Consider the following 19,125-nt stretch of genomic DNA (forward strand, 5'->3'; position numbering starts at 1 on the left):
CCAACACTTCCTTTAGCACCACCACCGACACCGGCACCACCGCCAACGGAGCCGCCAACACCAGCACCGGCACCACCGCCGACACCAGCGCCAACACCTCCCTTAGCACCACCGCCGACGCCAGCACCACCACCGACGGAACCGCCAATACCACCGCCAACGGAGCCGCCAACACCAGCACCGGCACCACCGCCGACACCAGCACCAACACCTCCCTTAGCACCACCACCGACACCAGCACCGCCGCCAACGGAGCCACCAACACCAGCACCAACTCCGCCGTGGGCACCGCCGCCAACGCCAGCTCCTCCACCGACGGAACCGCCAACGCCAGCACCTCCGCCAACGGAGCCACCAACGCCGGCACCAGCTCCGCCATAGCCACCAGCACCAATTCCGCCCTTGGCGCCTCCGATGATACCAGCTAGCCCACCGAGACCTGCGCTGGCTCCGCCCTTGGCTCCGCCGATAATGCCGCCGACCAGACCGCCGAGGCCAGCACCAGCACTACCACCGACACCTGCGTTGGCACCGCCATAGCCAGTCTTGCTGTAGGTGAGGAGTCCACCGAGGCCAGCACCAGCATTGCCAGCGCCGCCGACCAATCCACCAAGGCCAGCACCAGCACCAGCACCTCCATGGGCGCCTCCGTAGGCACCTCCACCAACGAGGCCACCAAGGCCAGCACCTCCGTTAGCACCACCGCCAACTAGGCCACCAAGGCCAGCACCTCCGCCAACGAGTCCGCCGAGGCCAGCACCTCCGTTAGCACCACCGCCAACTAGGCCACCAATGCCGCCCTTGGCACCTCCGCCGAGGAGAGGAAGTCCAAGTCCCCAACCGCTACCGGTGCCGTAGCCTCCAGCACCACCAGCCGGAGGAGCAGCACCTCCACCGTAGGAAGCACCGCCGGAAGGAGGAGTAGGAGTGGAGCCACCTGGGCGACCTCCAGTGGGAGGAGCGGGACCAGAGCCTCCGGGACGGCCTCCAGCAGGGGGAGTGGAACCAGAGCCTGGCAGGTCGTCGTAGGTAGGGCCGCTGCTAGCAGGAGCAGTTGTCAATGGGGCAGATGGCTGAACACCTGAGCCGCCGCCATAGCGTTGAGGGTGAGGAAGAGCGGAGACGATGCTGGTAAGAGCCAAGATCTGAGCAGTGTGGTACTTCATGTTTGCTGACTTTTAGTTTAGAGATTCTGAGTTAAAAAGACGATAGTCGAATAAATCGATGTAGATTGAGTGTTGCTTGAGGAATTGAATGTAGCGAATGTGAGTGCGCTGCACAAACGAAAGACTGTAGGAGAGTGATGGGAGTAGAAAGCGAAAGTGTAAGATGTTGTGATGCTTTTTCTTCGAGGTCGGACGAGTCCATCTTATACTTAGAAATGCCCCCCCTCCCCCCTTCAAGACAGTCGACCAGTACATCCACACCTGTCGTGGCGTCGGGCTCATGCTGGAGCTATTCTGGTCTTGTTTCGAAACTTGGCTCCCGCATCGAGCTACTATCTTTCGCACGAGTAGTGCCAAAAGAGGGACAGTCAGCCAGGGGTCTAGACTATGGCCGTTTCAGGCAATCAGGCTCTCTCTTTTGCAACTGTGCACTGCCGTATTCTGTGCGATCGACGTAGTGTACCTGCAGGATAGAGCCCGGATGTGCTGCAGGGGCATGCGATGCGGGCTACTTCCTGCCGAATATTGTCGGTGGGACTGGCCCCAGCTTCTCATCCGGCAGAGACTCATGGGCATTGTTTAGTGCTTGCTTAATTTGTCACTTTTTAACGATCTGCCATGTATGCAAGACATTGAAATCGGCTAATACGGCTATGGAGTAGGCGGGTATCTCCGTTCCCTTGCTTCCTGGAGTCGCAGCAACGTGCAGAGTTGATGAGCACCAGCTATTGACATGAAGACGTCATTCATCGGACAATCCTTGTTAATCATGAAGATTTTCCGAATACAAACGTAGATAGGGTTGTGTAGACAGAGCTTGATACATCTCACCCCTTTTCAAGGCTGCCACGGCTGTCAGACATGTTTCTTCGGTTACAGTTCAGATACGTACGGAAATATTTTTGGCTGGATATTTCCATCGGCATTGTGTGCCTGCGGGGCTTCGCACGGCGATGGAATGAATTGCCGGGCGGGCGACCGTGCCTGGGTAGAGTCGTACAGAGAGCAAGAGAGCAAGGGTGAGGCTCTATGCACTGTGGAGTCGAAAACATCCAAGCTTTCGGCTAGCCACTTACGTCGTGCATACCGGCCAGAAGGTTTGCATCGTCGTTTCTCACACCCTACGCCCACGAATTAGGACCCCGCGTCGTTCTCGCAAGATGCTTGTCCCATGATTTTCCGCTATCGTTTCATAGGGCATGCTCCGAGCTACCGGGCCCCACGACGCCCCGTCGTATGAGTACCCACGATCTGGTCTGTCTCCTTTGACTCCAACGTCTCTAGCCCAAACCCTAGACAGGAATGTGGCGTTAATGCAGAGTCTACCTCGAAACACATGGTCTGTTCGTTATGCTCGAATTCAGACCAGATCGACATCGACGTGGATACAATGCCCTTCTCGCCACCGCGGGAGGTGATATGCGCAAGCCTCAACACCAGGACCATGACGGCATTGTGAAACAACTTTACTTACGCATTGTTCAAAGGGTACGGGTTATGGGCCACAGACGCAGCAGACAAATATAGAAGTCGAACAAAACCTCCACGCTGGCCGCCTGAGGCTCCTCGGCTCATGGCACATACTAGCATCTATCAACCTGACTCACAGCTGCCAACCTTCTAGCCATCCTGCGCGGCTTCCACCACCAGCAGCCATCGATGCCGTAAGAGAAATATCGACCGTGAGAGATCGACTCTCTTCAAGGTTCTGGCTTGTTCCGTTAACGCAATCATCACACGCTTAGTAGAATCCTGCAAAACTATTGTTTTGGGTAATTTAATTTACCCATTGTCCTCGCAAAGACAAGTAAAGTATACAAGCCCGATCGGCCAGCCTCGCCCATACCGAGAGAGATACATTACGAATGTGTCAGCGCTCTAGCGGCCTTTTTCCGTCAACAGCTGCCAAAGCTGTGAAGTTCTGGTCGCCTTTGGAATGACGACCCAGCGCCCTTTCAACGACGGTGCCTGACTAGGCCCAGCCAAGCGCAACGCTAGACAATATGGACCCCCTAATGTGTGTTGCGGCGCTTTACGATCTCACCGCTATGCCAATGCGTTTTCTTTCGGCACCATGCAAACGATTTAATGTCAGCACTTTTTTCTTTCAGGAGGTGAAATAGGAGAGAAGACGCGCGAGCACGCAAGAATAGTCTGGCCTTACGCCTTGCCAACCACACCATTTTTCTTGGACGTTCCAGACTTCGCATAGCCCTTTCAGCTGATCACGCTTGGTATTTGCAGATGCTATCGGATCCGCAGATGCCAGCAAAAGTCTATCTTACTTAGTTTATTCCTTTTTTTTCTTCTAAACCTCCAGCGGTGAGGATCTTGGCTCGAAGCATCAAATTATCACTAAACATGCTACTCTTAGATCTTTTGTCACCTGGCACACCGGTCAAGACTATATCGATCTTCGTAGTACCAGCAAGGAAGACCTGAGTTTGATTGATAATCTGCCCGTGTGTTTTGTTTTGTTTTTTGCCCTGCAGCGAGCTTGTTAACTTCACTACTACCCATTAGCTTGTTAGGCTAAAATCGTGACAGATCATCGTTCAACTTACGTATGTGCAGATTGCATAGGGTGAGATTACGATGTTGCAGTCGCGGTTTCCGGGTGTGATACAAAAGGCCAGGAGAGGCTGTGTGCCACTTTCTTAAAGTATCCATGACGTGTACATGTGTTGCTTGGGTATTTTTCGTGATGCACCAGATCTGTACCGTGGGGGATGATCAATGATCGACGCGTGATGGTGTGCGTGGGTATTAGTGAGGTTTCCTTGGATGTGGGGGAATAAGTGATGGAAATTTTGAGAGGGACTGCTGCTGAGTGGGATCTTCACTTTCATCAGGGAGATATTTTAGAGACTTGACATCGAATACTAGAAGCAAATTTGGAATTGTGCAGTTTATGATTGTTGCATTAAACATTTCGTTGATTGATGGATTGAAGGTTGTTGAGATGCCAGTGTGGAAATTGTAGATTGATATGTGAAGTTGGAAATATCATGTGTTACCAGCAGGAAGGAACTTGATAGTACTAATAGTCAATGGATTGAGATGTGATATCCTGAAAATACGGTCAGCGTTAAGGCCATCGTGATGTGAGATTTCCTTTGAATAAAAATTATGGTTGGTAGTTCATAGTGATGAGGTAGTTTAGCGAGAAAAAGAAACAATGGGATTATGGGAAAAGAAAAATATTCTGATGAAGTTCTACGTGCCATAAATCAGGAAGATTTGTTCTACATTGATAAAGGTAGTCTTAGTCAAGTTTACCAGTGTTCTATTGAGAAGAGGAATATATTTCATTTTGCCATGAATGTTCACATTTGTCTTTATCTTTAAAATTAAATAAAAAAATCTACCACAATGGAAAATTGCGTTATTCTCTTAAGACAGTAAAGCAATGCCGGAGGTTCATATAACTTCAATAATTACGCAGTCTTAATAGTAATATTGTTTGTAGTGCGATATTTTCAGTGTTTTGCAATAATGAATTCAATTGAAAATCAGACACTCGTTAAATTCGACACTTGGTATTTCTCAATTATATCGAACACTTGTGATACATGTCTCCCCAGTTATGTGTAAAACTCAGATGTAATTCTATTTATATAAATCTCTGTCTGTTAGGAGCACTATGATTACTCGAGAATGTATAACTATGTATAACTAGTTATAAATATATATATCAGGGTACCAGGAAGACGCGAGATTCGTGTTTGTTGATAGAAAGCAATCGTTACGTAATCATTGCAGATATGAGAAGCCAATACTTTGATTCATTTTAGTGTAGCATACCACAGCGAATGTGTCCCATGTACTTCGTAGACATGTGCCTCGAATGGGTAGCCTCCTAGGAGCGCACGTGACTTTGAACATCCGGATCACGAATTTTATGTTGCGCTAGGATGAGAGACAGTCCTAACAGAAATCCACTTTTATGAGAATCCAATTTCTCTCTATACGCTGTTTTTTCCCTGGGATTGAGCATCTTTCCGACGGCGGGTTATGAACATGTATGGCACGTGGTTTCGTGTTCGGGGGAAAAGGAGATGCGCGCACGACTTGGAAATTGCGCTAGTGAAACAGGGGTTTCTATTGCAATTACGCGACTTGTCGCGTCATCATCGTGTTCACTCTCCCTATCTACCACGCATCCGAGGTTGTTGCGAACAAAGATGCGGATGCATCCAAGTACGGCAGTATGGTGATACCTGTGACTAATTATCTGACACGGCAGTCACCGAACTGACGTGGTACGATGTATACGCCGAGAGATGCATTGGCAATGCGTGGCCAAGAATCGTCCATGCGACACAGTAACGGGCCGCTGAGGCTGGGCTTATAAGGCCTACCAAGAACACCTTCTAGAACCTCGATTCAACTACGCCAACAACGCGAACACGGTGGTAAGCTGGCTAGATTCCGGCTCGATACCGGCTTGATTCTCACGATAGCACAGGACATAGCATGTCTGGGTTGCTGGGGTCGCATTTTGATCACAACTACACCAAGCTTACTTACCATGGTGTTCGGTTCCTAGTCGTTAGCAATTGAGGTTAAACCAATTATGCGGATCCGAAGAAGCAAACCAGTTTTTGGCATTAGTGGACTAACGCGCGTCCACTTTCCTACAAGACCATATTTGTATTAAAAAAAAGAGGCCGAAGCATCACACTTCCAAGATTTTGCCGTCGGTACTTCCTTTCGTAAGCACAATCCCCTTTTCGGGTTCAGCATCTTTCTCAATGCTCTCAATTTCTTGGATGGCCTGGCGGGCATCCTTACTTATACTCTTCCATTCCACCATCAGCGTATAAAGAGCATAGAGGCACTCACAACTACTGTTAGCTAAGAATGTGAGGAACTTTACCGGGAAGGTAAGGTCAAGGCCAATAACCTTGGGCGATGACCACAGTTCTATTGCACCTCCCCACTCGAGCGCGCGGATTAGACATATAATTCAAGGTGTGAAGAACAAAAGGCCGATGAGATCGAGGCGCTTGATCTGAGCGAAGATTAGAAGGTCGGTTTTCGGCGGAGACCGAATATGAAGGAAGAACAGAACAACGGCGAAGGCGCAACCACCGATGGGCAGGTTGATGTAAAAATATTAATGTTACTTAAGCCTGCTTTTGACACATTAGCCAGTGATCAGTATGAGCTGTTGAATTCAGCATACCTGTTGTCAGTGAAGGTACTACCAAGAAACAGTGCAGGAACAGACGATACGCTAAAGGAAACAACAGAGTCCAATGAAGACAGGTCGTTTACGAAGCGGCATCGGCGACACGATTACCACCATGGCGCTTCTCCAGTGCCCGCAATAGCCCGAACAACAACTAATGAGCGAAACTGTCAGTTCACATGCCACCACACCGCCCAATCAGTCTTTTCTACAACCCATAGCGGTAGGCGCAGCCCCACAAATCGCATCTCCGACTTCAAACAGAACAATCGCTACCAAGAACGTGCGTTTCGTATCACACAATTGATACAGCTTTCCGTAGAACTGATTGAACGCTGCCATACCACCTGATATCTGCAATGAAGCCAACGCTATTCGCGACGGATTCCGGCGTTGGAGGAATTAGTTGCAGGGACTAATTATCCCTCTCTTTAATATCAATTAAAAGATGCAAGGTGATTGGGTAGGACGGGTGGTATCATAGGGCATCTATCTGTGTTGTTGCCGTTAGTGGCGGGTGGGTAGCAGGGTGTTAGTACAGCGACGAGTCGTCAAGTAATGAATAAAAGTTCGAAGGTAATATGACTGGTGGTCCATGAATTGTTCATCTTCATATCTCCTGTTCTAATTCTAAAATTGCTGTATCATCATCGTATTCATGGCATGTTTGGGTTTGGTGGTCCCTTTGCTAATTTGAAGTAGCCTGGACTCAAGTTCTGGAACACCTGCGCCGGATCGTACTTCTTGCTAACGGCAATGAGCTTGGCGACATTGTCAGCTCCATAACTAGCGATTGGGTCTATGAACTGGGATGCATAGTTCATGTAGATGTAGTTGTTGTCTACGCCCTTCCTCTGTGCCTCGGCCTTGACCTTGTTGATAATGCCTGAGTAGCATTTCAGGATGGCGGCTTCCCCTGTGGGATCCGCAAAAGATGCGCTTAGGTTCATAATGAAGATTGGTCCCTTGGCGGGACTGAGACCGAGCGCGTTTCCACCATTCTTCTGCATGCCCTTCAATTGGCCTTCAGTAATTGGTTGAATAGAGATGGTTGGGAGAGCACCCTTGATGTTCTGGATGGCGGTTATTTCCGAGTAAAAAGTGTCAACCAGGAAGGTGAAAAGATCACGGTCAACCTTGAAGGTAGCATCCCAATTTGTTTGCAGGGAGCCGAGTTTGTCATCGGGTGAGCCTCCGTTCAGTTTGATCGTCATTTCGCCATGAGAAGCGATACCTGTGTTGTCCGATATGGGTGTAAGTGCGTTGATATCAGCAAAGACAGAGGCGTTGGCCACTGGCTGGGCGTAGTGGGTCTGCACGATAGCAATCTTGCCAACGCTGGGAATACTGCCAAAAGACACGATTTCAGCGGCATCAGTGTCCCTCGAAGATCCCACGGTAGCGAAATTGAAAACAGCATCCAGAACACCCTTGAAATTGTTTTCTGTAAAGATGCGCTGGCCACCCCACATATGGCCTTGGGGAAAAGCGTGTAGCTTGAAGTTGGTCACGACACCAAAGTTGCTGCCACCACCACCACGGAGAGCCCAGTATAAGTCAGGAAACTCGGTAGAGCTGGCAGTAACAACTAAGCCAGACGCCGTGACGACTTCATAGCTTGCAACGTTGTCGCAAGCCCAACCCAGCTTATTGGAAAAGAATGAGATCCCGCCACCAAGTATGAGACCTGGCACCCCGACTGGAGCCATCTAAATTCTTGTTATCAGGGAGCTGTTTCAGTTCTCAAAAGGCGACTTACCCTGCCTCCAACGACGCTGACACCAGACTTCTCGATCGTTGAGTATACATCAACCCATCGAGTTCCGGCGCCGACATTGGCATATTGCTTATCATTTGAAACAGCAACGTGATTGAAGCGCTCCATGGAAACGGTAATGCCTCCCTCGATGCTGGATGCCCCAGCAAAAGCAGCATGACCGCCGCCTTTCACAGCAAATGGGCATTGTGTCAAACGAGATATCAATAGAAACGAAGATACTTCGATAGTACTGGATGGCTTGAAGACACATCGCGGGTTCACAGCACCTTGCTGGACGCTCCAGTAGGCACTAGTGAATGCATCGTACGTAGACGAATTATCGAAAAGCAGTTTATCGCTGCCATAGATGCGCTCCAAGGACAAACACTTCGAAATGGTCAGCAAAGCCAATAAGTAAAAACGAGTTTGAGGTTCGGAACGTACGGCAACAGAGCACCCACTGAATGATCGTTCTGAAAACTTGGCAAGCTCTGGGATGGCAGACACGTCAATACCATTGGCGATCAGCGCTTTGGTGATGTTAAAGTTCGCAGGCTCAAAAGCATCTGTCGTCTGTGCCGAAGCAAATGCGACAAGGGTACTGATTTGCCAAAGGACCTTCATTCTGGGATCGGTGGAAGAACGGAAGGAAGGCGGACGAGTTCCCAGATACCCAGCCCCGTACTGAGCAGTACAAGTTTAATTTATTCTGGCTGTTGAGACTGGGAATTGGTCCGCGGCAGACAATTGGCGCCTGTCAGCATAGTTCATCTCGGTTGGGTGAACAGCTATGCTTTTAGACTTTAGGGGAGCAACGACTAGGATCGTTGGTGGCGAAGCTCGTTGTTATTCGATGGAGGTTTAAACTAAGTCGCACCTGCGTTAGTGTATGCTGCATTGCGAATCCTTCGCAACATTATATTATTGTAACAACAAAGTGTGTTACGATGTTCTTGCATCTTGGCCCTCTAGCTGACTCGGGTTCAGTCTAGAAGTAGGCAGTTAACGGATTTTTCTCATCTCATGCGACAGTGAAGAGATGGGAGAGAAACGAGGCTGGTTGTGAGCAGACCGTGACATCGTTAAGTGCCAGAAAATCCGGGGTGCCAAGAGTTGTCCAGTGCGGCGATCTCCTGTTGCGAAGGATGTCGACATTTTTCCATGCCAACATCTGGGCTTGTATCTTGGCGTAATCCGCTTAGAGCCGTATAATATGCATGTTTGGGTGCTACCCAATCACATGTCCTCCTGTAACCCGACGACGTGGTCAACGAATATATGGTTGCCCCATCAAGCGTCTGCTCCGACACCCTATCTTTTATTGCAAGCGATCGCCTATTCTGTTAAACATGACCTCGAAACGACAACGGACCAGCGAATTTTTGTCCTTGGAGACATTGTGCATAAGGGTCCTTCGAGGTCTTTGTATTAGACTCCAACGGCACATTCGAATCCTACTGGGCTCATTGCGCAATCAAGTCGGTACCGTGTTTGCGAGGGTTGCATTGACTACGTGAATTTCTTCCTTACGTAGGTTTAGGAATGGTACGATGTACAAAGCTATGCATGATGAATAAAAGTGGCACAGCCCGGCGGTAAGTATCTGGCATGAATTGAGAATTATGACCGCCACAACAATCTCATTCTTAGAAGAGAATTCTGCTCACACACACGCCTTCGACTTTAAGGGCCTGTTCGGTTTCTTCCGTTTTGCATTTGTGTTTTTAGGCTGGTTGAGGTTAAGCTGTTACTAACAGTAATGGTGGTTGGCGTCGCGGCTAGACTTATCTAGAGGTGCTTTACAAAACATAACTCTGTTTTTCCTAGAAGGGTAGAAATATAGTGCAAATCAGCACTCAACAGAGCTTGTTTTGGTATACCAGCGCTAACAAAACGGAGCCTCGTTTCATACCCCCAAAATGCCTGTTTCACCGAATACAACAGCGGTTCAAGCCCCGTTTTCAAAACGGAGCTCAACGGAACAGGCCCTAATCCCTCTTAGGAACTGCCTCCAGCCCCCTAGATCCTACGCTCCGCATATTTATTGGCAATCCATGGAGTGCGCGGAAGGTACCGTACCCGACTTCTAGGGAGAATGTGGTGCTATTGCGAAACTTGCTCGGCTTTCCAAAGAGACTTCATCCTTAAGAATTTGAGCTGCAACTGAAGTATATACACACGTAAGGTAAAGTGCTCAGTTACGCAGTCAGCAATCCCGACAAACGTCCCCAGCCATTCAAGACTTGCCAATGCTAAATATGAGGGCCTGAACCGCCAACTCCGACATCGTATCTCATGTCAACACCTCCAAAGAGCCCCATAACCAAGGATGAGCTGATGCGTACAAACGTAGCCATGCTCATCCTGACCTCGTTATTCATTCTATCGCGAGTGATCCTCCAGATCGTTAAACGCAGAGCCTTGGGATTGCCTGACTTTTTCATCTACTTCGCTTTTTTTCTGTTCGTTTCCATGTGGACATGCTACATCGCCATCATTCCCACCATGTTCAGAATTTTCGGTGTGCTTGATGGTGCCACCCGACCGTATGCCACAATGATGGATGACGCTGGGATGCTTCTTCGGCATATAACAGCTGCTCAGATGCTGTTCTATACTCTTCTATTTACTGTCAAGATGTCTTTGTTGACACTGTACCGGAAGATTTTGGTAGGGTTACCTGTAATTTACGACAGAATATGGTGGGGTACCGTAGCGTTTTGCGTTCTGGTCAGTATCTGCTCTAGTACCTGTTAGCTATCAACGAAGGCGCTGACCTGATCATAGTCCTGGATTGGAAGTATTCTCACGAGCGTTTTCACGTGCAATGACCTCAACGAAAAGTTCTCAAAAGGAAGATGCGCTGGCACGCCAGATGAGCATCAGAGAATCATCTTTAGCCTCTATTTTGCATACTCGGTAGATGTGGCCACTGACCTCGCAAGTAAGTCGACGAAAATCAATGGAGCCTTGCAAAGCTGTGCTGACAGCGTCAGTCATGTTTCTCCCTCTATTTCTCACATGGAAGTTACAGATGCCTAGAAAGAGAAAGTTTGGAATCTTCATACTATTTGGTAGTGGCTTCGTTTGCATAGCTTTCGCTACGCTCCGCGTCATACAACTGGGCGTCGACCGTCGCGGTAAAACAACAATACCAGAGCCTGATTGGTTGTTGCTGTGGACGGTAGTGGAATGCGCAATGGGTACGTCGATCATGAAAACTTTTACAAAGACTGGCATATGTGTGACTAACGCAAAGTCTAGCCGTCATTATTGGATGTTCTCCTGCCTTTACAGGCATGATTCGTAAACGAATCGTCACCATACCGGGACCTGCATACGATAGGCAGGGCTACATCAAACAAGGATCTAATGAAGTGGAGATGGAGATCATGACCGGCTCTGCAAGTCAACAAAGACATGTGACTCGGGATCTGTACGAGGAGTATTTTCACAACAGTCAGGAAGAGCTCACAAGGACCACTCATAACAGCCAAGAAGAGCTTACAGGAACCACTGAAAACACCGTGGTTGTGCGTGCTGTTAGCTAAGTCGAGCAAATGTATGATGATACGTAATTATGAATTGAAACATAATAAAAGTAGACATGCGTAATCTATGAGATCACAAAGCAAAAAGAATCGATTATCAGTCAAAGGAAGCCTGCCCATCTCGATTAACGTGATCTCAGCTTAACATCAAGGATCCCTGAATATATCTCATGGCTATCACGTTATACAAATGGCGTCATCCCATTTAACGACACTCGCCCAAAGAAACACAAACCCCGATCTTGGCATCTCCATACGACTCTCGCATGAACCCTGACATTCTGGTCACACAGCTATACAACAAATCCTCCTTACAAACATGAACAAATTCCGAAACTTATGCTCCTGATATACCCCGACTATAGCTATAACTCTAAGTTAAATACAATAAACCCCCCATAACCACGCTATCACCCAAATAAAACATTAATATCACATCATGACTCGAATCAAATATCACCAAGCAATAAGAATGTATAAGGTCGAACAGCATCTTCAATTGTCACCCGCAATATAGGCTAATAGGGCAGCCATCTAGGCTCGGTATTGTAACCACCAGCTTCTCCACAACGCCTCTACTTCTCTTGTCCCGTATCAATTCGGACTGATCTTTGTATAATAAACATATGTGCAAATCTCTCTTGGTATTCTCACTCTATAGCCATCGCACTCACGCACTCACGCGCTTACGCGCCAGGAGTGCGACGGCACAGAGGACGACCGCGCTCCAGAGTGTTGGGGTCGCAGGTGAGACGGCTGTCTTCGATGCAAGTCAATTGTGCGCCGCCTATTCGTACTGATTAGTTTCTTTTCCACTACTACTATTGTCGGTGGATTTTCTTTGAACTTACAGTTGTTGACGCTGTCAGGGACGCAGCGACCGGTTTGACCATTGACGTTGCACACATCCTGCTTCAAGCTCGTGTTTGCGACACAGCACGCGCCGTTGGGGACGGGGCGGTTGGCGTTTGCGCCCTGAGGCATGGCGGCTGCGAGAGCAGAGAGGGCAAGGATGATGGCGGAGGTAGTGAACTGCATTTTGAAATTGTTGTTGTTGTGAAGTGATTTGTAAGAGTGAATGATGTTTATGATAGTAAGTTGGATTAAGGAGTTTAAAAGACCGACCAGCGGAAAAGGCGAAGAATTGAATAAGGGAGGAAGTAGAGGAGTAGACAAGAAGACTGAGGCTGAAGATGCTGATGAGGCGATTCTCAGGGCGACACAAGGCACCCTTCTTATACTTGCAAACCTGAAGGAACAGGCCGCCTCGGCAGGAGGTTCCTCACGATGGCATTGCTTTCACGCGCCGCAACACCCGTTCACCGCTGGCTCCCTGATACCGAATAGCCGCCTACTACTACCAAAAAACACAATGAGACCATCGAGACAAACACAAAACAGCAAGTTCCGGCTGCAAAAGCCTGGAAAGTACGGCGGAGTAGCCGCATCGGGTGGCGCAAACCCGGCGCAGCAGAGAATGTGGTTCATGCTACTCAGGCGCGTGGGCAAGAGAGGCAGTGCACGATACGCAGATCATACAGGGACGCCAGCAGGCGGCTTCCTTTGAGGGCTTCGAGACGTGGGAAGAGGGCAGGGAGGCGCCAATATATGAAACTGTTATGCTGTTTAGGTGGCGGGTTTGAAACGTTAGTCCCCGCTGCAACATCCACATTGGCAGGTGACGGGGGTGTTACCCACTCTTGTATGCGGAAAACACGGGCTTGGGAAGATATGTGCTTTGTGGTTGTTCTTATGACTGGGCGCATGGAAGAGAACTACTGTAGCATGCATATGTTCCATTGTGCATGTTGTCTATCTTTCTCATACCAGCACCCCTGAGTATCCAAGTACTACAACTCTCCATTGAGCTGGCATATCAGAGAAGATAGAAATCTCCCTGCGCTCCTGCCTCCATCTTCAAAGTATCAATGATGAGGTACCGATCCAATTCCTCCTGTGTCAGAAGCGACGCATTCTTCATCCTGTCCAACACCCCCTTGCTCCGCAGCACCTGAGGAACAAGACTCTCATGTACGCGCCACTTTACCGGCTTAAGGTGTCTGCCATACCATCTAGCAAAGTCATCAATAGTAGCCGTAACAGTAGTATCGAATCGACCACTATAGTCTAAGCCCAAAATCATCTCACACATCTTATACGCCGCGCGGAACAAGACTCGTTTATCGCGAGACATACGGCGTACATAATGTCGACTCTCAATCAGCAGCCCCAACCCGAAATGCAGCACACTCGCATCTGGGAACGACTCACCCCTTACCTTACACGAAAGAAACGCAGTGCAAGCCATTGAACAGGTAAACAAACGCTCATAGTTGCGACCGCACTCCCGTCTCCTCAATCAGCGCCACACTATCCTGACCCATATGCTGCGCAATCGTTAGATCCGGATCCGAAAACACAAAACTGCCACGCGTGCGCAGGCGGTGCACCCTAAAGTTCGTAGTGCTCACGCACAAGATGAGCAACTCGAAGTGCGAAGATGGCGCTGCGGCGTCGGTCATCCAGCCGCTCCAGGCAGTTTTGTCGTTGTAGGATATATTGAGGATCATTGCGCGGGCTTGCTCATATAGCATCGGTATGCAAGTACCAAACCCTTCCTGAGACTTGACGTCGGCGAGGTGTATGATGTCGACGATGTGCGGTAGCACCTCGGAGAATGTTGAGTCGGTAGCGACATTACGTGGAGCTGGGATCGAAGCTTCTATATCTCGAGCTTGTTGTGTGTCTGTAGCACCGACGATTGAGATTTCGTTTAGAGGTGCGTAAAGTATGCGGAAATGGTCTAGAGAAGCGCGGATAAGTGATGCAGGGTAGTCTGGATTGATGTTGATACAAATGCTCAAGCCATGTCTTCCAGGATTTACTCTTTACTCCTTGTCTGTTATCCTATTTCGATACAGCTCACCTGGCATGGGTGTGAAACACAAGATATTGTGAACAATTGTGGTTTGAATGAATGACAAAGCCCATGGAAACCGAAAGGGATAGTCGCCTTCTACACCCGGACCCTGTTTGTTGCAACCGCGGTAAAGTCCAGAGGATGAATAATTGTTAATTGTTCAAGCAACAGAGTACTGATATGACTCTTTTGGTGAAAAAAAAGAAATAGCAAAGCGCGACGCATCGGCGCGTCAGTGATGACGTTACAGAGATACAATGACAAGACAAAGTGCAATAGCAGCGCAACTTTCCCAGCAAATAAATCACGAAAAACAACTCCTCTAATGTCTAAATCGTAGCTACCATTGCAAGCACATTGCCGAGACGCCCAATTCCTCTACTTCTCAAACTGCCCTGCCCCCAACGTCCCCTTCAAATCCATCTTCAGCAAGCCCTCCTTCTCAATCTCCTCCTTCCTCTTCACCAACTCCTCCACATCCCAATTCGCGCTCACAAACCTTCCCTCAAGGAACTTCCTATCCACCCCTTGCCATCCCGCGAGCCAAACCCCCACACCACCCACCAGCTCCGGTGTATCCAGCGCAAACCGCTTAAATGAGTCAATCGTCATCTCTGTATCCACGATGCCCGGATGCAAGGCTACGGCAAACACATTCGGGCTCTCTGCTGCAACATACGTCATGAGTTGCAGGACGGTGAGCTTGGATATGCCGTAGGCACTGAGAGAAGGGAAGACTTCGTATGCGGCGCCGGTGGTCAAGGTGATTATTTTTGCGGGGGTGTCGGCGGAGGGCAGGTGTTTGAGGAAAGATTGAGTCATTAGGAAAGTGCCGCGGGTGTTCAGGGTCTGTTTAAGGAAAAAGGGTTAGAAAAAAAAGGGAAATGCAAGGTGATTGGGGGGAGAGACGTACGATTTCGTCCCACCAGGCTGCTTGATCGACGTCTTTGACAGGCCCAATGGCTTTGAATAGGCCGGCATTATTGACGAGGACGTCAGCATGACCGTACTTTTCTTTGACCTTTTGGTAGAGTGCTGCGACGGATTTGGGGTCCGCAATGTCGGTAGAGATGGACAGGGTTTCAACGTTGGGGTAAGATGTAGCGATTGATTTTGCGACTTCTTCAAGCTTGTCTGCACGTCGAGCTACGAGGATGATTGCTTTGGCGCCTGCGGCAGCGAATGATGGTACAAAGGACTGACCGGTCAGTTACAAGCATAGAGTGGGACTGCAAATCAGGCTGCACATACTCGAGCTCCTAGCCCTTGGCTAGCGCCTGTGATGATAATCACTTTGCCCTGTTGAGAAAGCGAGCTTTGCTTGGGATCGATCGCTGGATAAACATCCCGATGTACGACCGGAACAAACTGCTGAGCCTTGACAAAGTGGTCTACAGGAAGGTTCTCCATCGTTGTTGTCGTGATATGTGTTGCTGAATCAAAGATAAAGTGGTCAAGTTGAGAGGTAGTAGGAACTGAGAATAGATGTTGCTGAATAGTTATGATGCCATCACATCATGGCCTCTTATACTTTGTTCCTCCCTCAATGTTGTATATTATTAATGCTGTCGCTGTAGTCCCCGTTGGTGCATTCATTGGTAATCGTTACTGAGCTCATCCGCCGCAGTGTAAAGAGCGATTTTACACTCGGTCCTAAAAGGCGAACATCGCGACGAAAGCTTTGAAATACAACTGGTAGCACTCGATAGTACAATTCAGGGCAATGCTGCTGGAGACGCGACTACCTATCGGTGCAAAGTGCGGCTGCAACTACAGGGATGTCCTCGTTCCTAATCTAGTACTAGTGCTCCTCCTCCACATCAGCCGCAAAAGCTTCTAAAATGCCCATCGGAACGCTATCGGGTCGCGCATTGTTTGACCGGTGATGATTTACAATCTGCATGACTTCTTCTCGAATTAGGTCATCGGTGCCTGCAAATATTTTCTCTACCCACAAAACCTCTTTGACAATGTTCATCAGCTCGTCCCACTCTTGCAGCTGCATGCCACTCATCAAGATGCCGAGCATTAAAACAAACTGGCTTCTCTCGGCCAAGTCTTTTGTCTCGATGGCGGCAAAGTAAATGGCCCAGATGAGCAATGGTTTAAGTTCGTTCCATTCAATCATATTTTCCAAGAGGACAAGCAATAAATTGCGGGATATAGCGGAGGTTCTGACCGGTGATTGGCCGAGTGCTCTCCAGAACGGCGACAGGAAAAGTAGCGTTCCGAGCCGACAAACTTCTTCCATGACGTGTTCCCGGCTGTTGCCTTTGTGCAGGGGCCGGATAGACAGTAGACGGTAGACGGTCGGCTCCATCCAGCTGCCACTTGTGATTGCGAGCATAAGCTGTTTCTCGTTGAACATGCGATCAAGTGATATCAACTGAACTATATCGTCGAATATTGTGATCCAGTCTAGTTGCATGGGCAGCTGGTGCTTCCATGACAAAGACACGGCATTGGCAGGCCGTGGCGAGTTTGGCGGCGATTTGGAATCTATAAGCCATTGTGATGGCATAGGAACAGTGGGACTACGGTCTTGAAAGAAGCTTCCTATAAGGTCTCCCCTGGTCTTGGCTTTAGCATGTTGCTGTTAAATTAAGGTTTGCTCCAGTGGCTTACCAGCTTACTGTAACCCGCAAGAAATCTGTTGTGATGGAATCATAACCCCCTCTAAGCTGCGCTATTCTTGCTAATGCATCAGCGTGCTTCTGCCAGCCATCGCCCGCAAAGTTCCCTAGCAAAGCCTGATTCCTGTTAGTTGTCTGCCAGGATTTTTCTGCGCAAGCTGCTTACTTGATGAATCATGAAGGAAACGATGGAACCTATAAGCTCGTCGCTCTGATGCATCTTCAGATCCTTCATCATCTCAGTAGTGCGGCGCAGAGCCTTGTGATGCTGTTTTAGCGCAATAGCATCGTCTTGCGAAGGAAAATATCCATGGCGCTTTTCGAACAAGAAGTTTTGAGAGTTTGCGAGCATGTTGTAGAAAGCAGGGATGTAACTGAGCCCAACGGGATACCAAGAACCTCGCAGAACAGTAGGGTGGTTGTTGTCCTCGGTGGTAAGAACTGCTCACTATCAGAATGGAGGCACGGTAATTTCGGAACACACCTACCATTAGCCAGCAGAGCCCGTTCGGAATCATCAAGTTCGACAGGATAAGGGCCAAAAGGATCGAGTTGGCCGCTGCCGAAGCGATCGACATGCATGCAGCTCTGCTCAGATGGTTTGCGGAACTCGAGGATGATCTCATGACGTGCTCGTTTCGTCTTTGGCTTTCTCCTCGCCTTGCCCACCTCAGTCATGGCCAGACGGCGGATTCGAAGCTGCGTCTCCTCATTTTTGAGGTCATCAGGGTGTTGAAGGTTCACAAAGTTGAAGCTTGGTTTGGTAGAGCGATCCATGGCGCTGAATAAAGCTCGCTGAGTATGTTTCGTCATCACCTACAACAGAGCCCTGTCCTTATCTTTATATGTACTCTAGGCACACCTCAACGGCCGCCAGAACGAGAATTATGTCATCGCTGTTTGAAATCGAGGGCTGTGGAAAAGACGATTCCTATGTGGAATGGCAGCCGAGTTTGGGGGCGGCGGAATACCGACAGCGTGGAGCTGCGGCCAACTTGGCAAGGCACATCATTTTACAGGTAGGTGCAAGCGAGCAGGCCATGTGAATACAAGCAAGACTGTGGCAACGGACGAGTATCACACAGATGTCAGTCTCGGACAGATGGATGGAAGTCACAGTTCGGAGAGATAGTTAATGCGCATCCGATGAGGATGTGCTAATTAGTAATGTAGTTTGTTGGCCAAAGTGAATGAGTAATCATAGTGATTTTGGAAGGAGCACAAATGCCTAATCACTTTACGCAGAGCCTATAGTAAAGAGCCTCCAAAGGTCACACCAGATACAGATGGCTTACTGTATACATGATCGTGCGGAGTTGCCGTCTTATGTACATAGTGTATGCACCCTGCGATGATGAGTTGTGTTGATGGGTCAGGACGAATGCCGGAGCTGCCGAAGCCTACCCCCAGCTCGGCACTACTGTAGGGGTTCTGGTTGATATGGTCAGCTGTCTTCGATGTTTAAGGAAAATGCACATAAACCCACCCAGCTCCTACGATCGACTACTACTAGCACAGCGCAATAGGCAAAGATAGGCGAAGCTGGCTGTGCCTTGCTCCAAATCGCGTGCACAGATATCCCGGGCCTCTAGCGCCCGCCGAGGCTTCTTTGGGTTAGCGTGCCAAGCGGCATATCCATAACATGGCAAATTTGTCGCCAACCCTTTCTGTTCTCTTCAACGCACCATCAGACAGTTCAGCCACCCATCTCATCAGCGTCTTTACGTCTTGTAATCGATGCGACCCGAGTCAACCAATTGGGCGGCTGCGATATAGCGCTGCGGAGAAGGAACACAAGTGCTCCATTAGAGCTGGCTGCGCATTTTCAGGTTGCGCAGGCGGTGTCATAGGAGCCGTACATACTACTTTACTTGGCGCATGTGATTTCTGGCATCCTCGAGG

At 49.0% G+C, this 19,125-nt stretch overlaps 8 protein-coding genes across 8 annotated transcripts in view; 1 reads left to right on the plus strand and 7 right to left on the minus strand.

Moving 5' to 3' along the window:
* The window catches only part of COCSADRAFT_178907 (uncharacterized protein), a gene marked incomplete at both ends in the record, with an annotated part of 2,104 nt that extends 938 nt beyond the window's left edge, over positions 1-1,166 (minus strand). The window contains one exon of the mRNA XM_007698721.1: positions 62-1,166. Within this exon, the coding sequence (XP_007696911.1) occupies positions 62-1,166 (1,105 nt within the window). The remainder of the gene's footprint in view (positions 1-61) is intronic.
* A 2,455-nt stretch (positions 1,167-3,621) lies between these two features.
* On the minus strand, positions 3,622-4,187 carry COCSADRAFT_287123 (uncharacterized protein). Its single transcript, XM_007698722.1, has 2 exons — positions 3,731-4,187; positions 3,622-3,652 (listed from the first exon to the last, which is right to left on the minus strand). The coding sequence occupies exon 1, from the start codon at positions 4,013-4,015 to the stop codon at positions 3,824-3,826; it is 192 nt and encodes a 63-aa protein (XP_007696912.1). The 5' UTR covers positions 4,016-4,187; the 3' UTR covers positions 3,622-3,652; positions 3,731-3,823.
* A 2,759-nt stretch (positions 4,188-6,946) lies between these two features.
* On the minus strand, positions 6,947-8,743 carry COCSADRAFT_135915 (uncharacterized protein; the record flags this gene model as incomplete). The annotated part of the gene is made up of 3 exons (XM_007698723.1): positions 6,947-8,069; positions 8,120-8,506; positions 8,564-8,743. 3 exons carry the CDS (start codon positions 8,741-8,743, stop codon positions 7,017-7,019), a joined length of 1,620 nt encoding a protein of 539 aa, XP_007696913.1. The 3' UTR covers positions 6,947-7,016.
* Positions 8,744-10,413: 1,670 nt separating this feature from the next.
* On the plus strand, positions 10,414-11,670 carry COCSADRAFT_351987 (uncharacterized protein; the record flags this gene model as incomplete). Its single annotated transcript, XM_007698724.1, has 4 exons — positions 10,414-10,849; positions 10,907-11,063; positions 11,116-11,322; positions 11,384-11,670. Coding segments are annotated over 4 exons (1,087 nt in total), but the record flags the coding sequence as incomplete, so codon positions are not given.
* Positions 11,671-12,149: 479 nt separating this feature from the next.
* COCSADRAFT_34049 (uncharacterized protein) lies at positions 12,150-12,874 on the minus strand. The gene is made up of 2 exons (XM_007698334.1): positions 12,522-12,874; positions 12,150-12,457 (listed from the first exon to the last, which is right to left on the minus strand). Exons 1-2 carry the CDS (start codon positions 12,706-12,708, stop codon positions 12,357-12,359), a joined length of 288 nt encoding a protein of 95 aa, XP_007696524.1. The 5' UTR covers positions 12,709-12,874; the 3' UTR covers positions 12,150-12,356.
* Positions 12,875-13,546: 672 nt separating this feature from the next.
* On the minus strand, positions 13,547-14,661 carry COCSADRAFT_168421 (uncharacterized protein; the record flags this gene model as incomplete). Its single annotated transcript, XM_007698725.1, has 3 exons — positions 13,547-13,948; positions 14,016-14,556; positions 14,597-14,661. The coding sequence occupies 3 exons, from the start codon at positions 14,659-14,661 to the stop codon at positions 13,547-13,549; spliced, it is 1,008 nt and encodes a 335-aa protein (XP_007696915.1).
* Positions 14,662-14,906: 245 nt separating this feature from the next.
* Positions 14,907-16,000, minus strand: COCSADRAFT_178910 (uncharacterized protein; the record flags this gene model as incomplete). Its single annotated transcript, XM_007698726.1, has 3 exons — positions 14,907-15,439; positions 15,504-15,788; positions 15,842-16,000. 3 exons carry the CDS (start codon positions 15,998-16,000, stop codon positions 14,969-14,971), a joined length of 915 nt encoding a protein of 304 aa, XP_007696916.1. The 3' UTR covers positions 14,907-14,968.
* Positions 16,001-16,391: 391 nt separating this feature from the next.
* Positions 16,392-18,000, minus strand: COCSADRAFT_157609 (uncharacterized protein; the record flags this gene model as incomplete). The annotated part of the gene is made up of 4 exons (XM_007698727.1): positions 16,392-17,160; positions 17,216-17,340; positions 17,390-17,664; positions 17,712-18,000. 4 exons carry the CDS (start codon positions 17,998-18,000, stop codon positions 16,392-16,394), a joined length of 1,458 nt encoding a protein of 485 aa, XP_007696917.1.
* Positions 18,001-19,125: the final 1,125 nt, after the last annotated feature.

The sequence above is a fragment of the Bipolaris sorokiniana genome (assembly GCF_000338995.1).
Source record: "Bipolaris sorokiniana ND90Pr unplaced genomic scaffold COCSAscaffold_3, whole genome shotgun sequence".
NCBI lineage: Eukaryota > Fungi > Ascomycota > Dothideomycetes > Pleosporales > Pleosporaceae > Bipolaris > Bipolaris sorokiniana.